Source organism: Geotrypetes seraphini, chromosome 5, assembly GCF_902459505.1.
Source record: "Geotrypetes seraphini chromosome 5, aGeoSer1.1, whole genome shotgun sequence".
Lineage (NCBI taxonomy): Eukaryota > Metazoa > Chordata > Amphibia > Gymnophiona > Dermophiidae > Geotrypetes > Geotrypetes seraphini.
The window spans coordinates 171,514,303-171,535,582 of NC_047088.1; the positions used below are offsets into that span (position 1 = coordinate 171,514,303).

Here is a 21,280-nt window from a genome sequence, read left to right on the forward strand (position 1 = left end):
AGTCAAGCATAGCCAACCTCTCTCACCTACAACTAATCCGAAACATTGCGGCCAGGCTTCTAACAGGCGTGTACAGTACTGACCACACTACACCAGTACTATTCAAATTACACTGGCTGCTGATAACCTAACAAATTGAGTTATTTTGTCTAGTCTTCAAAGCCTGGCATCTTCATCTTCCAGAATATCTATACAAGAAACTGGCCAGATATCAACCAAATAGAGCTCTAAGAACATCTCGACGTGACCAATTTGAAATCCCAGGCCTCAGAGATATGAATTAAATCTTTATTGATTTTCAATTTAAAGTTCAAGCATACCACTTGTACAGAAAGCAATAATAGTAGTAGCATAAAATTAATTTACATCCAATAAAAGAAAACATTAACTATTTATGCTCAAGTCCTCTTTCTAGATCCAAGGCCTCAGAAATATAAAACTACAATCAACTAGAACGAGGGCCTTTTCATATGCAGGTCCTAATCTATGTAATGCCATACTTCAAGGATTCATTGAAGAAATCCCCTACCTTTTCTTCATTCCTGAAACAATTGAAATCAACGCTGTTCCACCAACACTATGGAACCCTATGTGATATCTCACCATAGTCTGCGTAGGGGCATTTAGCATTTATAACAATGACTAATTCTTACAGATCTTTGTGTCTCTGATTCTCTATCTTCATTCCCCCTGCCCTCTTTCTCATCGCTTGCGCTTTCATGCCCCCCTATCGACCCTTTCATCTTTCTTCTACCCTCTGATGGTTTGTAAACATGTAACTCCTATCCCTAATGTATTTTAGATTTTGGGGGGTTAACTTTCACTTCTGTTGTAGTATTGTAAACCACTTAATACTTACATACTAGCGGTATATCAAATGTAATAAATCCAATCCAATGTACAGACTACAAATGCACAGCAAATAAAGAAACGGGATCCTAGAACAATTTTCAAATCAAATTTATGCCTGTTACAACAATGGTGCAAATATGTATGTACACTTTGTGCAGGTGCTCATGGGCTCGTAGAAGTAGAATGTTAGGAATTGTTAGGGAAAATATGGAGAAGAAAACTGAGAATATTATAATGCCGTTGCATTACTCCATAGTGTGACTACACCTCGAAAATTGTGCGCAATTTCGGTTATGGAATCTCAAAAAATATATAGTGGAATTAGAAAAGCTACAGAGAAGGTTGACGAAGATGATAAAGGGGATACAACAATTTCCATATGAAGAAAAGCTAAAGAGACTTGGGCTCCTCAGCTTGGAGAAGAGACAGCTCAGGAGAGATATGGCAGAGGTCTATAAAATACTGAGTGGGGTGGAATAGGTAGACATGAATCGTTTTTTGACTCTATCCAAAACCAGAAAGATTCTAGGGCACAAAATGAAGCTTCTAAGTAGTAAAAACAAATCAGGGAGCCTATAAAGGTTATGTGAATGTAATGACATTGACGTGCCACTGTATTTTGATGGACTGAAGGGGAGATAGATGGTTCAACAGGAGACCTGTGAGGAGCAGGTTGCAAAAGTATAAGTGGGAGGTATTAAAGGCATAGGTAAGGGTTGTGGTAATGTGTTCAGAAAAGAATGGATATATTTTTGTGATGTTTCAGAGAAAAAATAAAAACATCAGACCTGATATTCAAAAACAATTCTCTGAATAATGGCAGCTGTCATCTGGATATTTGCTGTTGCTGGCACTGTGGATTTTCATCTGCACTATAGAGGTGAAGGGACGTTCTGTAACTGGGCACCTGCATTTAAATGTAATTTCACAGGGATTGTCTGCTATACAAGTTGTAGTGAGTATTGTTTTTATTTTGATTGTTGTGTTATGTATTTTTATTTAAGGGAATTTGTTTATATAACTTTTAATGCACCTAATTTTTAGGCAGAATACAAATCTTAAATGAAATCCAGATAATGCCAGGCAGAGCTGGGATCTCAGAAATGATCTAGATATCAGCGATATTCAGTCCAGTTTTTAGGCAGCCATAGTTGGATAGAGGTAGTGTGGCCTGCTCTGCATACATATTCAGCGGTATTGAATAACAGTGATTAATTTATAAGCCATACATGCATTTAAAATAAATGTTTCAATATTGACCCAAAGAGGTTTTAGCCATGTTTTTATATATTTGCATGTGCATGCCCATATCGAGGTGTAAATCAGTTTTATACATGTGCAAATGGTACTAACCATTTTTAAATCACCTCATGGGGTCCTTTTACGGAGGCGCGCTAGCTGATTTAGCATGCGCTAAAGATTAGCGTGCCCTAAATGCTAACATGTCCATAGAATATAATGGGCGCGTTAGCATTTAGCGCGTGCTAAATCAGTTGCCAAAATGAAGACTTTGCAGCATATGCAATAGCTATTTAGCCGCGTATTTACTACCCCACCTCATCCCTGATGAAAGTGTTTTGAAATGAGATATCACGTCGGAGAGGTGTAGCTGCAGAACAAGCCAAGTATATGCTCTATAAATACTAAATGCAATGATCAGTTTAACTTATGAAAAATATATAAAATATACAAAAGAAAATATTTAAGAAGAAGAAAATTTAAGATTAAGTTAAAAGAAATCAAGAAGAAAACAACCCCAAAAATATACAAAATAATTTTTCAATAGAAGAAATGCCAATGGGACTAATGAGGAGTCCAGCCAGCCAGAGTCTTATGACCCAGCTGGTATTCTGAAGCTCCCGTGGTACTAACTGAGCTAGTTTCTGATTAGTTCTCATTATGCACTTTGGTGTTGATTTATAATTATTTAGTAACTACTGTGGACAAGATTAGTGACTATACACTGCACTTTGAGCTCCTTTTACTAAGCTGCAATCGCGTTTTTAGGGCTCCTTTTATCAAGCCGTGCTAGCGGGGTTAACGCGTGCGACTTTTCATCATGCGTTAACCCCTGCGCTGGCCAAAAACTACCGCCTGCTGAAGAGGAGGCGGTTGCGGCTAGCGCGGCCGGCAGTTTAGCGTGCACTATTACATGTGTTAAACCGCTAACGCGGCTTGATAAAAGGAGCCTTTAGTGTGTGCAGAATTGTAGCGCACGCTAAACCTGCGCTACGCGGCTAGAACTAACGCCAGCTCAATGCTGGCATTAGCATCTAGCGCGCACGGAAATTCTGCATGCGCTAAGCGTGCACAAAAACCACTATCGCAGCTTAGTAAAAGGAGCCCTTTGTTTAAATATAGGTCCACCACTTCACTAAGGTCTCTCTCAAGATAGGACATAAGTTCACTCAAACATGGCAGAGTCAAACCCTTGTCAAAATAAAACAAAAAAGAACAAAAAAAACGTATCTGGGAATACGCATGAGTGGAAAAACCAGCACTTTCCGATGAGGGACCCCGTTTCGCTATCTTCTTCAGGATTCTTTGCATCCACAACATTCCACTGCTACCATTCCACCCAACTGCTTCACTCTCTGTTACTTTTCTTTGAAAATCTGGTGAACAATTACATTCTTCAATCTTCAAATAACTGTTGCTTCTCGATGCTACTTTCAAAAGGGCTTAATACTAACAAACATGGAGCCCAAATAAAATAAGATGCCAGTGTGCTAAGCGTAATGAAATCAATGGCAAAGAACTTTATTAAACAATTTTCAGGCACATATTTAGTATTAAATATATATAATAATAATAATAACTTTATTCTTTTATACTGCCATAACCAAAAGTTCTGGGCAGTTTACACTAAAAAGAGCTGGACAATCAGCAAAATACAGTAAAAAATACAAATATTTGTAAAATAGAATTTCAATAATAAAACTCTCATTAAGTAATAAACTTATCGAACAAAGTGGTCTTAATTAATTTCTGAAATTTCTTATGGCTCATTTCAAGAAATAAGTGAAGTCCATCTGATAATTTTCTGCAGCCTTTTTTTTTCCAGGAACTTGCCCAAAGTTCTTTTGAACTTGGCTATGTTAACTTTGACTACATAACAGCTCTGGCAACAGATTCTACAGCTTAATTATATGCAGCATGAAATATTGGGTATTTCCACACATACAAAATCCCAAATTAATTATTTGCCATTGGAAGCTCTAGGAAACATGATACACTAAGAGGGGAAGTTATATATACCGGTATTTAGTAATTTAGAGAGTGTGGGTTGCTTTCTACAGATTCTTCAATGCATATTTTCTTATATTTATATTTTTGTGTGAGCATTTTAAATAAGAGCAGTAGAATTTTATATGTTAGTCAGTGGGTCACAGGGAGTAAATGTGCAGATTTGAATAAAGGGAGTTACATGATCATATTTTTTCTTTCCTGTGATGAGTTTAATTGAGTTGTTCTGAATTAGCTGTAAGTGATGGAGTTAGATAAGTTCCTGCTGAACCAGAATGTACGCAGGTAGGGCCATACTCAAATAGGGCACTGGCCTTTGATAAAGGACCATCACGTGAGCGGACTGCTGGGCACGATGGACCACTGGTCTGACCCAGCAGCGGCAATTCTTATGTTCTTTTGAGCATATAACTTGATATAATGAATTATAATAGCCTATGTGATTGATGACTAGGGAGTGTATGAAAATATTAATTGCTGGTGCATGAAAAAGGTGTGAGATTGAGTGAATCATTTGTAGTTTATGGAAGCATGTTTGGACAACTGATGAGATTTGTGGTTGAAAGGTCAGTGTGAGATCAAGGGCTCTTTTTACAAAGCCGTGCTAGGGCCTTAATGTGCAGAATAGCGCATGCTAAATTGCCGTGTGCACTAGCTGCTACCTTTTGAGCAGGCGGTAGATTTTCGGCTATCGCGCACTATAGTGCGCGTTAATCCGGTGCATGCGTTAAAAACGCTAGCGTACCCTTGTAAAAGGAGCCCCAAGTGTCACAGCTAGAACCTTCAGAGATGGAAACAGGAATGATGGTGTTGAAGAGCTGGATCAGAGTGACTAGATCCTGAGCTCCAGTGTTGGCGAAAAGGAGTGCCTGTGATTTTGAGGGGTTGAGAAGTTGTCTTGGAGCCACGTCTTGATCTTAGCTAGGTTTTGATTGACCTTAAGAATCTGCTGTGTATTGGAGGGATCAAGAGGGAAGAGAAGCTGGATGACATCCGCGTAGACAAATGGTGTGAATCCGATTGATTGAGCCAGTGTAAGAAGGGGGGCCATAAAGATGTTAAATAATAATGGGCAATTCAAAAATAATAGAGAAAACATCATCATACAGCTGTAAAGAAAGAGCATCTACTATAAATATAAAAAAATATTTATAAAGTGGAGAAAAAGAGACCACAGAACACTCAGTCCCAGCAACTCAGTCCAGCAGCCATGTTAAAGGATACAGCATAATCATAGGTCTCTGAAAAAACTTCACTTATATACTGTCCCAAAATATCAAAAGTAACAATAAACTTATCTTTATAACTGTGACCTGGGGCCAGAATAGATCCCTGCAACAGTTTGCAGGGTAGGGTAAAGGGTTTTGTGGACTGAGAATTGAGGCAACTGCCCTGGAACTCACATTTTGAGTTCATAAAACTTTATTGAGAAAATTTTTCAAAGAGAACACAACAAGTAAAGGTAGGTACGGAAGTAGCCAAAATATGAATACGAAACAGGTCAAAAGTCAAGTTACAGTGAGACAATATGAGTAAAAATAAACATATATGGCATTGCTGTTAAATACAGTCATGCAACCTGGAGAGAGATAAAATATTAAAGCATCTCAGTAGATAGATAGATATATATATGTCTAGAGGACTAGAAGTGAACTAGAGAAGGTTTTTCCACCAAGTATTGAGAAAGATAAAGTGCATTTGTGATAAGGGAAACAACAAAGAGTCCCAGTGAGAAAAGCAAAAAGCAAAAATGTCAACGATTATGTAGAGTAATTCAAGATGGGTGCCCAGATCATGTCTATGATAACTTGTCTATTGGAAAATTCACATTTTGGAGGGCTCTCTGCATCTACCAGTCTGTCATCCTTCCTTATTGCGCTGAGCCCATGATAAGAACAGTCACAGTCACTTCCAGATTTTCCTCAAACTTTGTATGTGTGCACATTATTCTAATGACATTTGCACAAAAGGTATGTAACTGTTTTGCCCTATAATACCCCATTCCACCCTTGTTTATGGACCTCACCAAGGAAGAGCAGGCCACTTTTTGGTTTGTCATGCTTAATTCAGCTTTTAATGAACTGACTCTACACAAAGAGCATTTTGATAAATGGTTCTAAAAGTTAGGTGCCCAAAATCTAGGGGCTACGCTAATATTTTAAAGAGGGCCTAAAATTTTATGGCAGGCCTAAATTATGCCCCAAAATACAAAAACTATTACATACCACTCATTTTAGAAAGTACAGCTAACAACTCTTAACTTAGCTCTTAGGTGTTAGTTACAGACCTCAGAGTTGGAGCCTACGCACAGTTGTGATATCACTGACTGAAACGATCAGCGTAGTGTTCTTGCTCCTGCTCCAATCATTGGCCAGGGGACCTGATGTTATCATTACTTTTTTATAACTTTTTAGTTTTTTTAGTTTTTCATATTTTCAAACTTCATAAATATTCCAACAACCAATTTACAAATCTTATTCTCAGCCATATTTCTTCACCACACCATATCTATACACCAGTGTCCACAATTCAACCATCTGTTAGCATGCACTTATCCAGCTGGTTGAAAAAATTGACAAAAAACTACTTATCTTCAGCAATGCTTGTTCCTAAAAATGCCTTTAGGCCTTTAGGCATTTTTAGGAACAAGCATTGCTGAAGATAAGTAGTTTTTTGTCAATTTTTTCAACCAGCTGGATAAGTGCATGCTAACAGATGGTTGAATTGTGGACACTGGTGTAGAGATATGGTGTGGTGAAGAAATATGGCTGAGAATAAGATTTGTAAATTGGTTGTTGGAATATTTATAAAGTTTGAAAATATGAAAAACTAAAAAGACTAAAAAGTTATAAAAAAGTAATGATAACATCAGGTCCCCTGGCCAATGATTGGAGCAGGAGCAAGAACACTACGCTGATCGTTTCAGTCAGTGATATCACAACTGTGCGTAAGCTCCAACTCTGAGGCCTGTAACTAACACCTAAGAGCTAAGTTAAGAGTTGTTATCTGTACTTTCTAAAATGAGTGGTATGTAATAGTTTTTGTATTTTGGATCATTTAAACCACTTGGGTTAGTTTATTTAGGCCTAATTTATGAGCATAGCTGTTAAACTCCTAAATTAAGATGAATTTTTAGCTGAAAAGTTTTGCTTCTAAGTCTGGCTGAAAATTGGGTACAAATTTAGGAGGCTAATTTAGGAGCATAAATTTAAGAGTTCAGCATTTTCTGAATATTGGGCCTTTAAAATTTAGCTTATAAACATGTTAGAAAGAAAAGGCAAAATAGTAAGTTCTTATTATAAACATAAATTGTAGATGATAGTCAAAGCAATTTAGACAGGCAGGAGAGGCTATTGCCCACTTTAATCGTCTGGGGTCACTCAACCGCCGATATTCTGCGGTACTTTACCAGGAAGTGAATATTGGCTCTGATTGCTCCCCCCCTCCCCCCAAGGAGGCAAGTTAGAGGCTGTACAGGGGAGGAGCCAACAGTTTTGCTGGTGACGACAGTATTCAGTGCCAGGACCCGCATAGCTAACCCACCCAAGTTAGAACAGCTCAAAAAGGCATGAATCAAAGCAGTGTACCTAAAAAAATAAGAAAAGGAAATGAATTACAGTCCAATGATAGGACAGCAGGAATGAGAGGGGAGGAAATAAAAAAAGAGAATTTCTAGTTGCATACTAGACATTGGGTCTAAGTGCCCTAAGCAAGAGTCAGAGAAAATAAATGGACTTTGACAAGAGCTCTGAATCAGGGATACAATTGCTCAATCCTAATTTCTGGAAGGACAGAATTCCAGAGAGAGGGAAGAAGGTGAAAGAAGACTGAGTAATGTGTGGACTCCAACCTGGAGCAGAGTAATTATGGAACACTGGCTCAGTGAGATGGTGATCTGAAGCAGAGTGAAACACTTGGGAAGATTTATAAGTATGGAATTTTTACTTTATTTAGTATTTATACACAGCTTATAACCTAAGCGGTTTACATTCAAGTACTCAAGAATTTCTCCGTATCTGTCCTTCTGGGCTCACAATCTGACTAACAAACCTGGGGCGATGGAGTGTTAAGTGCAACGCTGGGCTTGAACCCTCAATCTCAGGGTGCTGAGGCTGTAGCCCTAACCACTAGGCCACTCCTCCACTTCGTATTGACCTGGAATGGCCACTATGGAAACAGGGTACTGGGCTTGATAGACCATTGGTCTGACCCAGTATGACTAGGGCTGCCAGATTTTCCAATCGGAAAATCCAGACCCTTAGACCTGTCCCCGTTATGCCCAGTTATGCCCATCAGCACTCTGTAACACCCTAATCCTGCCCTAACCCCACCCCTCGCTGCCCGACGCAATTTTAGGAAGCTTTTCAAAATGCTGGGTTTTGAAAAGCCATTTGTGGAAATCTGTACGTCTAGTAACCCTAAGTTTGACTATTCTTATGTTCAAATCTGTGCATCTAATCTTTAATAGATTACTAGTGTAAGTCAGCAATTAGGCGTCTAAATTTAGGCATGACTACTTAGGCTTGCTTTATAGCAGGTGTAAATAGGCATACAACAGTTAGGTTCCTGACAGTACTCAATAAGTGTGTGCTTACATAGAATGCCCATGACCCACCAAGCTCTTCCCATGTGAATACTCCATTTGTAGTGACACACTAGAATACTTAGGCGCCAAGTTATAGACTAGCATCTAACTGCCATTTCACCTCTGTTTTGGCACTTAAGGGCAAATTCTATAAGAAGCGCCCAAAAGTTAGGCACCAAAATAGGCACTGTTCAGCACGATTCAAGTAGGATTGGGTGCTGTTTAATGAATCCCGCTGAGAGGCACCTATTTCAGAGGTCCCCCAAAATAGGCCAGCTCTAGGCACAACTAAAAGTTAGGCGCCTATGTGAGCGCTTAAGCACGCTTAAGACCAGCGATTCCGCAACAAAGTGTGGAACATGTAGCCACATCTACGCCTAACGTGCATAGCGCCTATTTTTTTTAAAGGCCTCCTAGATTTTTAGAGGCGCCTTGTTATAGAATCACTCTTTCTTGATAGGTGCCTAAGTTTCAATTATTGCTGATTAAAAAGCTTAACTGAGCATGTTATTCAATTTAGATAGGCGCCTATCTAGTTGGGCGCCTCCAAAATAGGTGCCTAACATTAAGCGCCAGTTACAGAATTTGGGCCTTAATTTCCATTTGGGTACCTAATCTTTGGAGCACTATATAGAATTAGAGGGATAGTAATCCTACTTCTTGGGACACCCCTGGCATCACTGTGGTTTATGTCTCCTGAAAAAGCAGACCAGTTATGCTAAAATGACCTGGCAAAAATGCTGGTCCCCGTGTTACTTATCCATCTTTATAGTTCATCTCAAGGTCTACAAAGTGGCCATGTGGTTAGTTAAGAGACTTTTTTTTTAAAAGAACTGATAAGACTTCATAAAAACTACCCCAAACAATTTTTTAGTGTGATCAACAAGCTCTCTGATCCTAATTTAACCTCTTGTACTCTAATACGTTTGCTATCTACTTTACAAATAAGGAGAAGGACTGAGGAGGGCAATGTATTCCTTTCCCTCCCCCCCAGTGCATTAAAAATAATACCATTGCTGGAAGGGAAGCTGAAGCCCTGCCAGCCAAAGAAATTCCCTAATGAGCCGCTTTCCTCCTCTTTGCGCTGCTTCAGTATCTTGGGAGTCGGCAGCCTGCCTCTAGTCACCAACTGCAGGACTCCTGGACCATGCTCAGTTCTTAAGCAAACTGAGCGTTCACAGAGAGTCCTGGCGTCAGCAGTTGGAGGCACCCTGCCGACTTCCAGGTTACTGCAGCAGTGCAAAGGAAAAATGGAAGTGGCTCGGCAGGGAATTCCTTTGGCTGGTGGGGTGGGGCTTTGGTATCCCTTCCAGCCATATAATGAGTTCAGTGCCCAAAAAGAGGAGGTCCAGGCCCCCAAAGTCCCCCTGTGGCTACGCTACCGATACACATATGTGTGTGTATAAATGCCAAAAGTCGGTCTTAGTGCTGTTCTGAAAATACCCACATATCTTACATTAAAAATATATATATTTTACAAGTAGGCATAAACATAGGCAGAATCTGGGCAGCGAATGGATGAGACTTAAACGTATGCATGTGACATAGCATACTATAAGTTCTGTGTGTATATTTGGCATTTTGGTGTGGGCACGTATGCTAGCTCTATAGTCAGCGTAAGTACACACTCACCTAATGACATACGTGCATATATAACTACTTGCTGAAGCTGGTGGCACTATGAATACATTGCTACTGTCGCCCCCTCCCCCCACATGCTTGTGTGAAAATGGAGCATGTAAATGAGAGTAGAGGGCGGTGCAACAGCCGCTGCATTACTACCGGCTGCAGCAATAAGGAGAGCAATGGCATGGCATTGCTGCGCCAAGTGCCCCCCTGCTCTTCTCTGACGCGCCTTGTGCCTCCGCCCTGCATACCTCGTGAAATGTTCACTGGCATCAGCAGCATCTTCTGCCTGCTGCTTGTGCTGGCCCCGGCTCCATTCTAACACCATATCCTGACCAGGACGTGATGTCAGAAGGGAGCCAAAGACGGTGTGAGCAACAGGCAGAAGATGCTGTTCGCACCAGTGAACATTTCAAAAGGTGCGCAGGAGAGGGCAGAGAGGAGGAAAGATGCCAGCACCCCTGTGAAAATGGCTCGCAAGGTGGTCCACCTTCCCCCACCCTTACTATGCCATTGAAGGACAGTGATCTGTTCTGGCCACCAGAGGGTCTCATCAGCTGGTGGGGCATAGGGTTCCTTAACAGCTCAGGTATTTATTATTTGTTGACGATTGCTGGTGCAAGTGCAGAGGTGGGGGTGGAGATCATGGGGGATTGGGTGGAATAGTGTGCCCACCCACTTTGGGATTAGGTCCATCCAAAATATCATGTCTAGCACCGCTACTGGCCGGAATATTGTCATCTAAGAGTGTGTCTGCCTACACACATAACTAGAATACCAACATCCGTGCATATACTTCCTGCTTGAACCTAGGCAGCTCTTTATAGAAATACCCCCAAAAGAGCTCAAGTAACTTGCACTAGGATGACATAGAGAACTGATGATACAGCAGGAATCAGAACAAATGATTTTCTGGAGCTCCCCTCATTCGTATCCCTGTGCTTAACATATTACACACACCACACCACGCTTCTCAGTTTACTGAAAATGTTCTTAAAATAGTGGCATCAGATCAGCACCATACCAAGGGCTGTGTGAACAGTGTAGCCACACAGGGCATGAAAATTGCTCTGAGCCCCGGTCTGCTCTCATCGGTGAAGTGGGTTGAGCAGGGGGGAGATGCCAGTAGGCCAGTCATACAGGGTGCAACTGTAGCTCAATAGAGTTCTGCATCCAATTGAAGCTACAACAATGAATTTTAAATGTAGATAAAGGAATTTTCTTTTCAATTCATTGAAAAAAAAAAAATAATAATAATAAAGTGCAATTAGCCAAATGCTTGATTCAGTTTGTAAGAATCTGTGCCTGTCAAGAAAGGTACATGACAGTTTCCCCAATAATTTCCCCAGACACCATGCCTCAAGTGTCAGTAAATTGCAGCCCAGCTGGTTCCACCAAACAAATTAAAAAAAAAACATGACTTGGTTTTTTTTTTAATTTCTTGAACCAGGGATTGCTGTCAGAGATCCTCCGAAAAGAAGAAGACCCTCGAACAGCGTCCCAGTCCCTCCTGGTAAACCTAAGAGCAATGCAGAATTTCCTTAATCTGCCTGAGGCGGAGCGGGATCGCATTTATCAGGACGAAAGAGAAAGGAGCATGAACCCCAATGTCAGCATGGTGTCCTCAGCAGCAAGCAGTCCCAGTTCTTCTAGAGTCCCTCAGGTAGGTGCCTGCCATTTCATTTGTTGCAATGTGCTTCAATTATCTTTTTCAATTTGGTCTTCAGCAGTGGTGTAGCCATGGGTGGACCTGGGTGAGGTAGGCCCACTCATCATGGGCTGAGGACCACCCAACAGTGGCACAGTGTTGCTGTAGCTGGCGGGGATCCCCAAACCCTGCTATCTGAAGATGTCACTGAAGGTGTGCAGAAACACCTGTGCCTAGTTCAGCAGTCAGTGGCTTCTTCCTGAGCCGCCTGCATCGGTACTCTGCACATGCTCAGTTTTCTTGCAGGTGCAGTTGAATATGTTCAGGGATTCCCTTGTTGGTGGCTCAGGAAGGACTGCCAGCTTTTATGCTGAGCACAGGTGTCTCTGGACACCTTCAGGGAGATCTTCAATTGGCGGAGCTTGGGGATCCAATCAGCTCAGGTATATGTAGTTTTGTTTTTTTTTCTTTAATGGGAGGAGGGGTGTAGATGAGAGAACAATTAGTGCCTACCAATTTTTTCCTTAAGCCCACCCACCACTGCTGTCTGGCTATGCTACTGGTCTTTAGGTGCTTCGGTGGCTAGTATGGGGTCAAAATGTCTTTGCTTTATAAGATACAGAAGAGAGTGGTCTCCAACATGCGGTCACAGGACTGATTGTGGCCCCACTAGTCCTTGATTGTGACCTTCAAACAGTTGGCTGAAATGCTCTTCGAATCCTATAAATGCATTAAGATCCATCTTGTCCACTTAATATAGTAACTGCAAACAGTAGCGTAGCAAGGGAGGTTGGCACCCGGGGTGGTAATGCCCGGCATCACCACACTGTGTGCCCCACTCTCTTTCCCACCACCACTATTCCTCACTGCTTGGGTGCCCCCCCAACTTTTCCCTGCTTCTTGAGCACCTTCCCCCACCCCCCATGTACCTCTTTAAATGTTTGCCGGTGCGAGTAGCATCTTCCACCCGCTGCTTGTGCCAGTGTTGGCTCCCTTCTGAAATCACGTCCTGGTCCTGCGACCAGAAAGTGATGTCAGGAGGGAGCTGACGCCAGCACGAGTAGCAAGTAGAAAATGATGCTCGAGCTGGCAAACATTTAAAGAGGTATGCAAGGGAGGGTGCCGGGAGGAGGAGAGGTGCTGGTGCACCCCCGCGAAGATGGCATCCGGGGTGTTTCACCTCTCCTTTACTACGCAACTGACTGCAAACAATCTCTTAAGTGTGTGTCTCATTTATGGAATTTGCTACTGTTGGTAATCCAAAATAAAGTGGGTTTTTTAAATATATCCTTGAAGTATTATAGAATCAATATTAATATTAATTTTTAAAGTTGAATACCCAATCAGAACAAGCAGGTAAAGGTGTTTTACAAAATTTGCAGTATGTATAAGCTTGAAATCTTTTGATGGCCCTCAGAGCTTTCTTGTATTTACCCTGCAGCCCTTTACATGATAAAGGTTAGAAACTACTACAGTAGAGTAACTTTTGAGCAATGTATTTTCTAGATTTGAATGGTTGAAAATTGAAGATATAGAGAAGGCTGGGAGAATATTTTCCTGCTTGGTGTCATCATGTTCTAAATTGTAGAATATGATGAGTGAGGGGACAGGGAGGGAGGGTTGCCCTTCTTTCTCTGCTACTTCCATCGTTATGGGGATTCTCTGCAAATATTTAGCTGGTGCCCAACATTTGAATTTAGGCTCAGCTGAGAGCCCTGTTTACTAAACTCCATTGGGTCATTATCACAGGAGCAATTAAAATGACACTTAGTATTTGGTAGTTTCGTCTTTTCCAAGAGCGAGGGACATTCTATTTCAAGGTGCTTGATACGAGCCTATTCCATAATGGAAAGTATGTACCCACTTTCTGTTATAAAATATTAGCGTAACAGGTCAGATGCGTTTGTGTAATTGAGGTGCAACTATTTATATCAACAGTAGAGTTGGTGTAAGTGATCACACCTAAATGCTGGAGATATGTGAATAAGTTATACATGAAGTGTGAATTCCACCTATATTGTGTCCATGCTAATGCCCAACACACATTTACATGAAATTTTGCCTTTATTCTATACATTTACTTATATAACTGGCGTGTAAATGATGGTGTCCGATTTATAGAATTATGCATAGAAAAGAAGAGGGTTTCAAAGTACAAACCCCAAAGAAACACAAGAAAAGAAGAAAAGCAGATTCTGGATAATCCTACTTTAATGATGGACCCGATATGGGCTGTGTTTCAGCATCTCAGCCTGTGTCAGGGGCCAGAAAGTCTTGTTTTTTTGTTTTGTTTTTTATTATTTTATTTCTAATTATTCAACAAAATTTACAAGAATACATCTTGTTACAATAAACACAGGAAAGAAAAACAATACAGAAGTATTACAAATTCATACTTATAGACATAAATAGATTCTCCTTTCATAGACCACTATAATAGGGGGATGGTCAATCGAAACTTTTTGAGAGAAGAATTTAAAGAGGAATTTAATTAAACGATTAGGCTTTATGTTCTAAGCACCTGCTATTAATTTCTATTTTCCCTCAGTCCTTGATGATTTTCTTTACATCCAAGAATTCCTTCAGATGATTAGGAGAGAAAAATGTATATTTAACTCCCAAATATCTAACTAAGCATTTGCAGGGGTATGCTAACAAGAAAGTTGCTCCCAATTTAATAATATCTTGACGCATAGAAAGAAATTCTTTCCTCCGTTCTTGTGTAGTCTTTGCGACATCAGGATATATCCAAACTTTTTGCTCCCCAAATAGTTTCTGTGAGTTTTTAAAGAATAGTTTCATAATCATGTTCACATCTTGCTCGAAAACAAATGATACTAAGAGCGTAGCTCTAACTGTATCAGCAGTAATTGTTTGTTCAAGAAGAGCAGTCACATTAGCAAATTCTATTTCATTATTTTTTCTCCTTATCAAGTTTCAAGTTTATCAAGTTTATTCAAATTATTTGATGAAACGCTTTTCAAATTACAAAGCTTTTTACAAAAATAAAAATGAGATTTTAAAGAAATCACTGATACATAATATTTATAACTAGACCAACAGGGGTAAATAAACTTGAGAAACAATAGGAATGGAGGGCAGAAATACAATTTTTCAAGAAAAGTACATAAAAGGGAAGTACATTGGGAGGGTAAGAGAAAGTAGAAAGTGGTTGTGAGAGATCGAAAGAGAAAAATACTGGTGAACTGGTTTCATGAATGAGAAAAATCATACGATGTTGTCTCATGATATACTTAGTAAATTCAGTTGAAGGCTTCTTTGAAAAGAAGACACTTTAAACTACTCTTGAATTTCTGCAAATCTTGTTCAAGTCTCATGAACAAAGGGAGAGAATTCCAAATCGTTGGTGCTGTTACTGAAAAAATAGAGGCACGGCGTGTTCCGATAATTTTCAAGGAGGGAACGTTAAGGATAGACTGAGAGGATGATCTAAAAACTCTCGATGAACTATATGGGATCAGGAGCCTTTCAATAAAAGCCGGTGTATTGTTCTTAATTGTTTTAAAGACTAAAAGAGCAATTTTATATGTTATCCTATGTATTATCTCTTTCTCAATCTCTTTTTCTCCTTCTTCTTTTCCGAGTATCTTCTTATTTGGTAAATAATAGATTTTATTTATAGGGGGAATACAATTTGATGAAATCTTTAAATTTTCAATCAGGTATCTTTTCAGTAAGTCAAAAGGCAATATACCCGGAATTTGAGGAAAATTTAAAATGCGGAGGTTCAGACGTCTATTGAAATTTTCAAATTGCTCCAATTTCTTGTTTATAAGGAAACTATCTTTAATTGAAGCCACCTTGAATTGTTGTAAATGCAATATATCCTCCTGCATCTGCTTAGTTTGAGCACTAGAGTCCCTTTTCATTATTTCCACAGTTTAATCAATGAGTCCAAGTTATCCACTATTTTTGTTACCTCTTCGAGAAAGTCTTGTAGTTCAGTATAAAAGATCGAAATACTGAAGACACAATTTAAAAAATTTGCAAAACTTGTGGAAAAGAAACACACTTAGACTAACAGTTGATCTGGTGCCACAGAAAGCAAGGTCTGAGGGTTTCATTTTCACCAATTTGAACAAAGATTTTTCATTGTAGAAACATAGAAGCATGATGGCAGATAAATGGCCCATCCAGTCTGCCCATGTGCAATATCCACTATCTCCTCCTTTCACTAAGAGATCCCATGTGCCTGTCCCACCTTTTCTTGAATTCAGACACAGTCATCTTCACCACTTCTACTGGGAGACTATTCCACGCATATACCACCCTTTCTGTAAAAAAGTATTTCTGTAGATTAATCCTGAGCCTAACACCTCTTAACCTCATTCTATGCCCTCTCACTCTGAAGTTTCCTTTCAATTGAAACTCACCTCATGTGTATTTATGCTGCAAAGGCATATCTCCCTTCTCCCACCTTTCCTCCAAAGTATCTTTAACTCTGTCCCCAAATGCCTTATGATGTAGACCATCAATCAGTGGCATAGTAAGGGAGGGAGTGGTCTGCCCCGGGCATCACTTTGGTGGGGGGCACCAGCTCACCTTCTCCAATCTACCCCCCCCCACTCCTTCTGTGCCTTCACTCCCTCCACCAACACTGTACCACTGTATCTCTTCACTGGCACAAGCAGCAACTCCAACCTGCTGCTCGCACCAGCGTCGGCTCTCTCTCTGATGTCACTTCTGGATCCCGCACTCAGAAAGTGAACCAACGCTGATGCGGGTAATGAGTTGGTGATGCTCCTCGAGTCATGGAAGTTAAAATAGGTACAGGATAGGGAAGGAGTGTATGCACGTTTGATGGGGGAGGGAGGGGGGAGCGGGGAAGGAGCAGCGGCGGGGGAGGGGTGCCTCCACCCTGGGCCTCTCTCACCCTTGTTATGCCACTGCTATCAACCATTTTAGTTTTCCTTCCTCTGAACTGACTCTATCCTGTTTATATCTTTTTGAAAGTGCAGTCTTCCAAACTGTACACAATACGCGTATTATAAAGAGGTCTCACCAGAGTCTTATATAGGGGCATCAATACCTCCTTTTTCCTACTAGCCATACCTCTTCCTGTGCACCCTAGCATCCTTCTAGCTTTCACCATCACCTTTTCAACCTGTTTGGCCACCTTAAGATCATCTCTTACTGTCACACTCAAGTCCCACTCCTCGTTCATGCACAAAAGTTCTTCACCCCCTAACTGTACCATTCTTTCAGGTTTCTGCAGACCAAATGCATGACCTTGCATTTCTTAGCATTAAATTTTAACTGCCAAATTTCAGACCATTCCTCAAGCTTCAGTTTTACACACCATGTGAGCCTCATGTTTTACACATCGTCAGAGGTGTCTACTGTATTGTAGATTTTGGTGTCATCCGCAAAGAAGCAAATCTTACCAGTCAACCCTTCAGTAATATCTTAAGAGCAGGCACAAAAACCAAATCTTGAGGCACACAACTGGTAACATCCCTTTCCTCAGAGCGATCTTCATTGACCACTACCCCTTGTCATCTTCCACTCAAACAGTTCCTGACTCAGTTCATCACTTTGGGGCCCATACTGAGGGCATTCAGTTTATTAGACACCTGTGAAAGACTTTGCTAAATTCTAAATACAGTAGAATTTCAGTTATCTGGCACCTACGGGGATTGGTGGATACTGTATAACTGTTTTTCTGGTTAATTGAGAGTGTGTTAAAAACCTTGTCTAAGACATTCTCAATTCCTCACCCTCCTGCCCCGAAGCACCAGTGCAGCAGTGGTACTGAGCCAGAAGCAGACGGCGGTCCTGAGCCATGATCTCCCTCGCCCCCTTGCTCGCTTGCTTGCTCCCTCCTTCTCTCCCTTCCTTACCCGATTCATCAGAGGAAAGGCTCTGCCAGGGCTGGCTGCAAGCAGCCTGTTATGAGGCGGCCTCCTGCTGACCATCTGCGCTCGGGATAGGGAGAGAAGGAGGGAGGGAGTTCACGGCCGAGGGCCACTGCCTGCTTCTGCCACTTTGGAGCTTGAGGGAGGGAGGAGGATTTGCTGCTCAGTACCACTCTACGCTGGTGCTTCAAGGCAGGATGGAGGAGGGTTCGTAGATTGTTCGGGGTTTGGGGGTTTGAGGGATTGAGGAGAGGAAGGATTTATGGCTTAGGATGCTGCTGCTGGTACTTTGAGGGCGTTTTTTTTCCCCACTGATGTTTTTTTTTGCTGGTTGAGTGATAATTCTGGTTAACTGAGACCCCTTCCCTTCCGGCCAAACTACCAAACTCTAACCATCTCCCCTCCTTTTTCTGTCCATCCTTGCAATTGAAAAATAGTTACCAATACACTTGACAATTACTCTTTGTATCTTCGCTGTATATGTACAGTCTCTTCCTCTGTAAACCGCTTTGAACTGTTTGTGGTATAGCGGTATACAAAAATAAAGTTGTTATTATTATTATTAACCGAGATTCTACTGTATACCACATCTAGCGCTCTCCCTTTATCCAATTCTCTGGTTAACCAATCAAAGAAATTGAGCAGATTTATCTGACAAGACTGCCTCTAGTGTAGTGTATCTCAAACTGTGTGCCATGGCACACTAGTGTGCCTCCTGAGATTTTAGGTGTACCGCGACACACTGGGGAGGAGGAGAGGCACTGGTAAGAGGAATGTCCTATAGGCAATCAGCCGGCACCGGCCCTCTCCTCTCCATACCTCTTCCCTGCTGGCACCCCCCACTAGCAACTCAGAGCCCTTCTGGAGGGCCTTTGAGCATGTGTGGATGTTGACATGATGATGTCATGCATGAATGTGATGCCATCACAGTGACGTCCGTGCACTTACGGATGCCTTGAGCCACAGCCAGTATGTTTAGCGTGTTGCGGCTCGACAAAGTTTGCGGGACACTGCTCCAGTGAATCCATGTCGCCTTGGGACTTGTAATCCACTGGATTCAAGAAACTGCACTATTTTCTGTTTTAAAAAAACATTTCTATTAATTTTTACTTACCACAGAAGTCAGACTTATCAACCTGTAATTCCCTATTTCTTCCTACTTCCACTTTTGTGGAGTGGGATCACATATGCCCTTCTCCAATCCTCCAGTACCACGCCTGACTCTAGAGAAGCACTGAGGGCAGCAAGTGGAGCCACCAGAACTTCCCTCAGTCCCCTTGGATGTACACCATCTGGCTCCATTGCTTTATCCATCTTTAATTTAGCAAGCTCCTCCCAAACACAATCCTCTGAAAATTGATCAGGGTTTGCCACACCCCCAGCCCTATTTGCTTTTGTTTTCTGTGGTCCCACCTCTGGCACTTCATCTGTGAACACAGAACAGAAATGTTTGTTAAGCAATTCAGCCTTGTCATTATCAGTTTCTATATATTCCACCCCTTCATCTTTGAGTCTCACAATGAAACTTTTACACTTCCTCCTATCACTAATATATCTAAAAAAAAAAAGTCTTGTCCCCTCCCCCATTTTACCATGTATACTATTTTTTTTCTTCCATTTGCATCTTTGCTTTCCTGTGATTTTAGTATTTTGATCTTTTATACTGAACTAAAAGACTTTCTGACCCCTGACACAGGCGGAGATGCTGAAACATGCCCCATGTCAGGTCCATCATTAAAGTAGAATTACCCGGAACTTGAAGATTTTTTATGCTTTGTAGATGGAATGAATGAGGATTGAGCCTTGCATGGGTAGTTGCCATACAGTAATTGAAAACACAGTGGATATTATGGTGCAGTTCATACCACCTCAAGAGTTACCATTCAGTTAATGTGCGGTAAAGAATTTGACATTGTGTTAACTGAATTAGAAAAGGTTGGAAATGCCCCAAACAGTTAATATGGAGGTTTTGCAAGTAACATACATTAATGTTTGCCATTAGCCAACTACAAAGCCTTTGCATCCTGCTTCTATAAACTGCACCTAACTTTATTTATTTATTCAATTTTCTATACTGTTCTCCCCAAGGGAGCTCAGAATGGTTTACATGAATTTATTCAGGTACTCAGGCATTTTTCCCTGTCTGTCCTGGTGGGCTCAAAATCTGTCTAATGTACCTGGAGCAATGGGGGGATTAAGTGACTTACCTAGGGTCTCAAGGAGCAGCATTGGTTTGAACCCACAACCCCAAAATGCTGAGGCTGTAGCTTTAACCACTGTGCCACACACTCCCCTTGTAGGCACATTTGTGCGCAGTTGTCAATCAACCACTATGTGTCGTTTATAGAATCATATCTGGCATTCTGGAGGTAGGCCCTGGTATATTAGGTCAGTGCCAATGACTGTGTATGGGGGTGGGGGTGCTCTGTCCTGGTTTCCTGCCCGGCCAATATTCCACTGAATTCAAGGTGTGCCTTCTGAACTGTTGGTATTACTAGCTTACGAGAGTCTTCATAAGAACATAAGAACTGCCATCACCGGATCAGACCTTAGGTCCATCAAGACCGGCAATCCGCACAAGCGGAGGCCTAGCCAGATGTACCCTGGTGTAATTTTAGTCACCCATATCCCTCTATGCCTCTCGTAACTCCTAAACCTTCTTCTGTTATTCTAAGCATATTCCATGTGCCTGCCTTTCACCCTATCCCCCCCACATGCGTGGTTCATGCATGCATACATGCATAATGAGCACCCTCTTTGTAAACTGAAAGAATGTGCACTATTATCAGAAAAAAAAATTAAACACAAATTTTAATGTTGATTTTCCAGTCAAGTAATCAGAAATAAATAATCAGCCCAATATTTAACATATTGATTTATCCAACCAATAGCAGCCCTACTGGGATATCTGGTTTTTATGGGTGTGTTACATGCGTATATGTTTAGAATAATAGCATGTATGTGTGTACGTGTGTCTGTAGATGCAAATATTTTGTCTAAGTGCTATTCTGTAAATACATGGATAGTGTGAATTTTGCCAATGAGGCATCCACAGGCACAAGTGGGACTCCCACTTACAGGTGTAACTTATAAAATACTAAGGTTACATGTTTATCTTCAGCACTTAGATAATGGCCAGAAAATATTTGTTTTATGTTGCTGCCCTTGTAGTTTCTGGGAATGCATCTTTTATTTGTTTTAGCTTGGCCATTTTTTTAAATTTTTTTTGCTCATGGGAGTACAGTCATGTTCCCAAACTCATGAATGATAGTTCATGCATGCATAATGAGCACCCTCTTTGCAAATTGAAAGAATGTGCACTATTATCAGAAAAAAAATTTAAGCACAAATTTGTGTTTCTTTTTCTGTGTTTTTTCTTTGATAGCAACATGCAATAACATGGGATATGTCGTCAATATTTCTCATATTGTTGTAAATGAATGTCCA

General features: G+C 41.0%; 1 protein-coding gene across 4 annotated transcripts in view; it reads left to right on the top strand.

Annotated features, from left to right (window-relative positions):
• The window catches only part of SATB2 (SATB homeobox 2), a 436,014-nt gene that overhangs the window by 302,294 nt on the left and 112,440 nt on the right, over window positions 1-21,280 (top strand). For 3 of the 4 annotated variants that reach the window (XM_033947177.1, XM_033947180.1, XM_033947178.1), the window contains one exon: window positions 11,760-11,972. The exons of the other annotated variant lie outside the window; for it this stretch is intronic. In XM_033947177.1, the coding sequence (XP_033803068.1) occupies window positions 11,760-11,972 (213 nt within the window). The remainder of the gene's footprint in view (window positions 1-11,759; window positions 11,973-21,280) is intronic. 4 annotated transcript variants of the gene reach the window in all.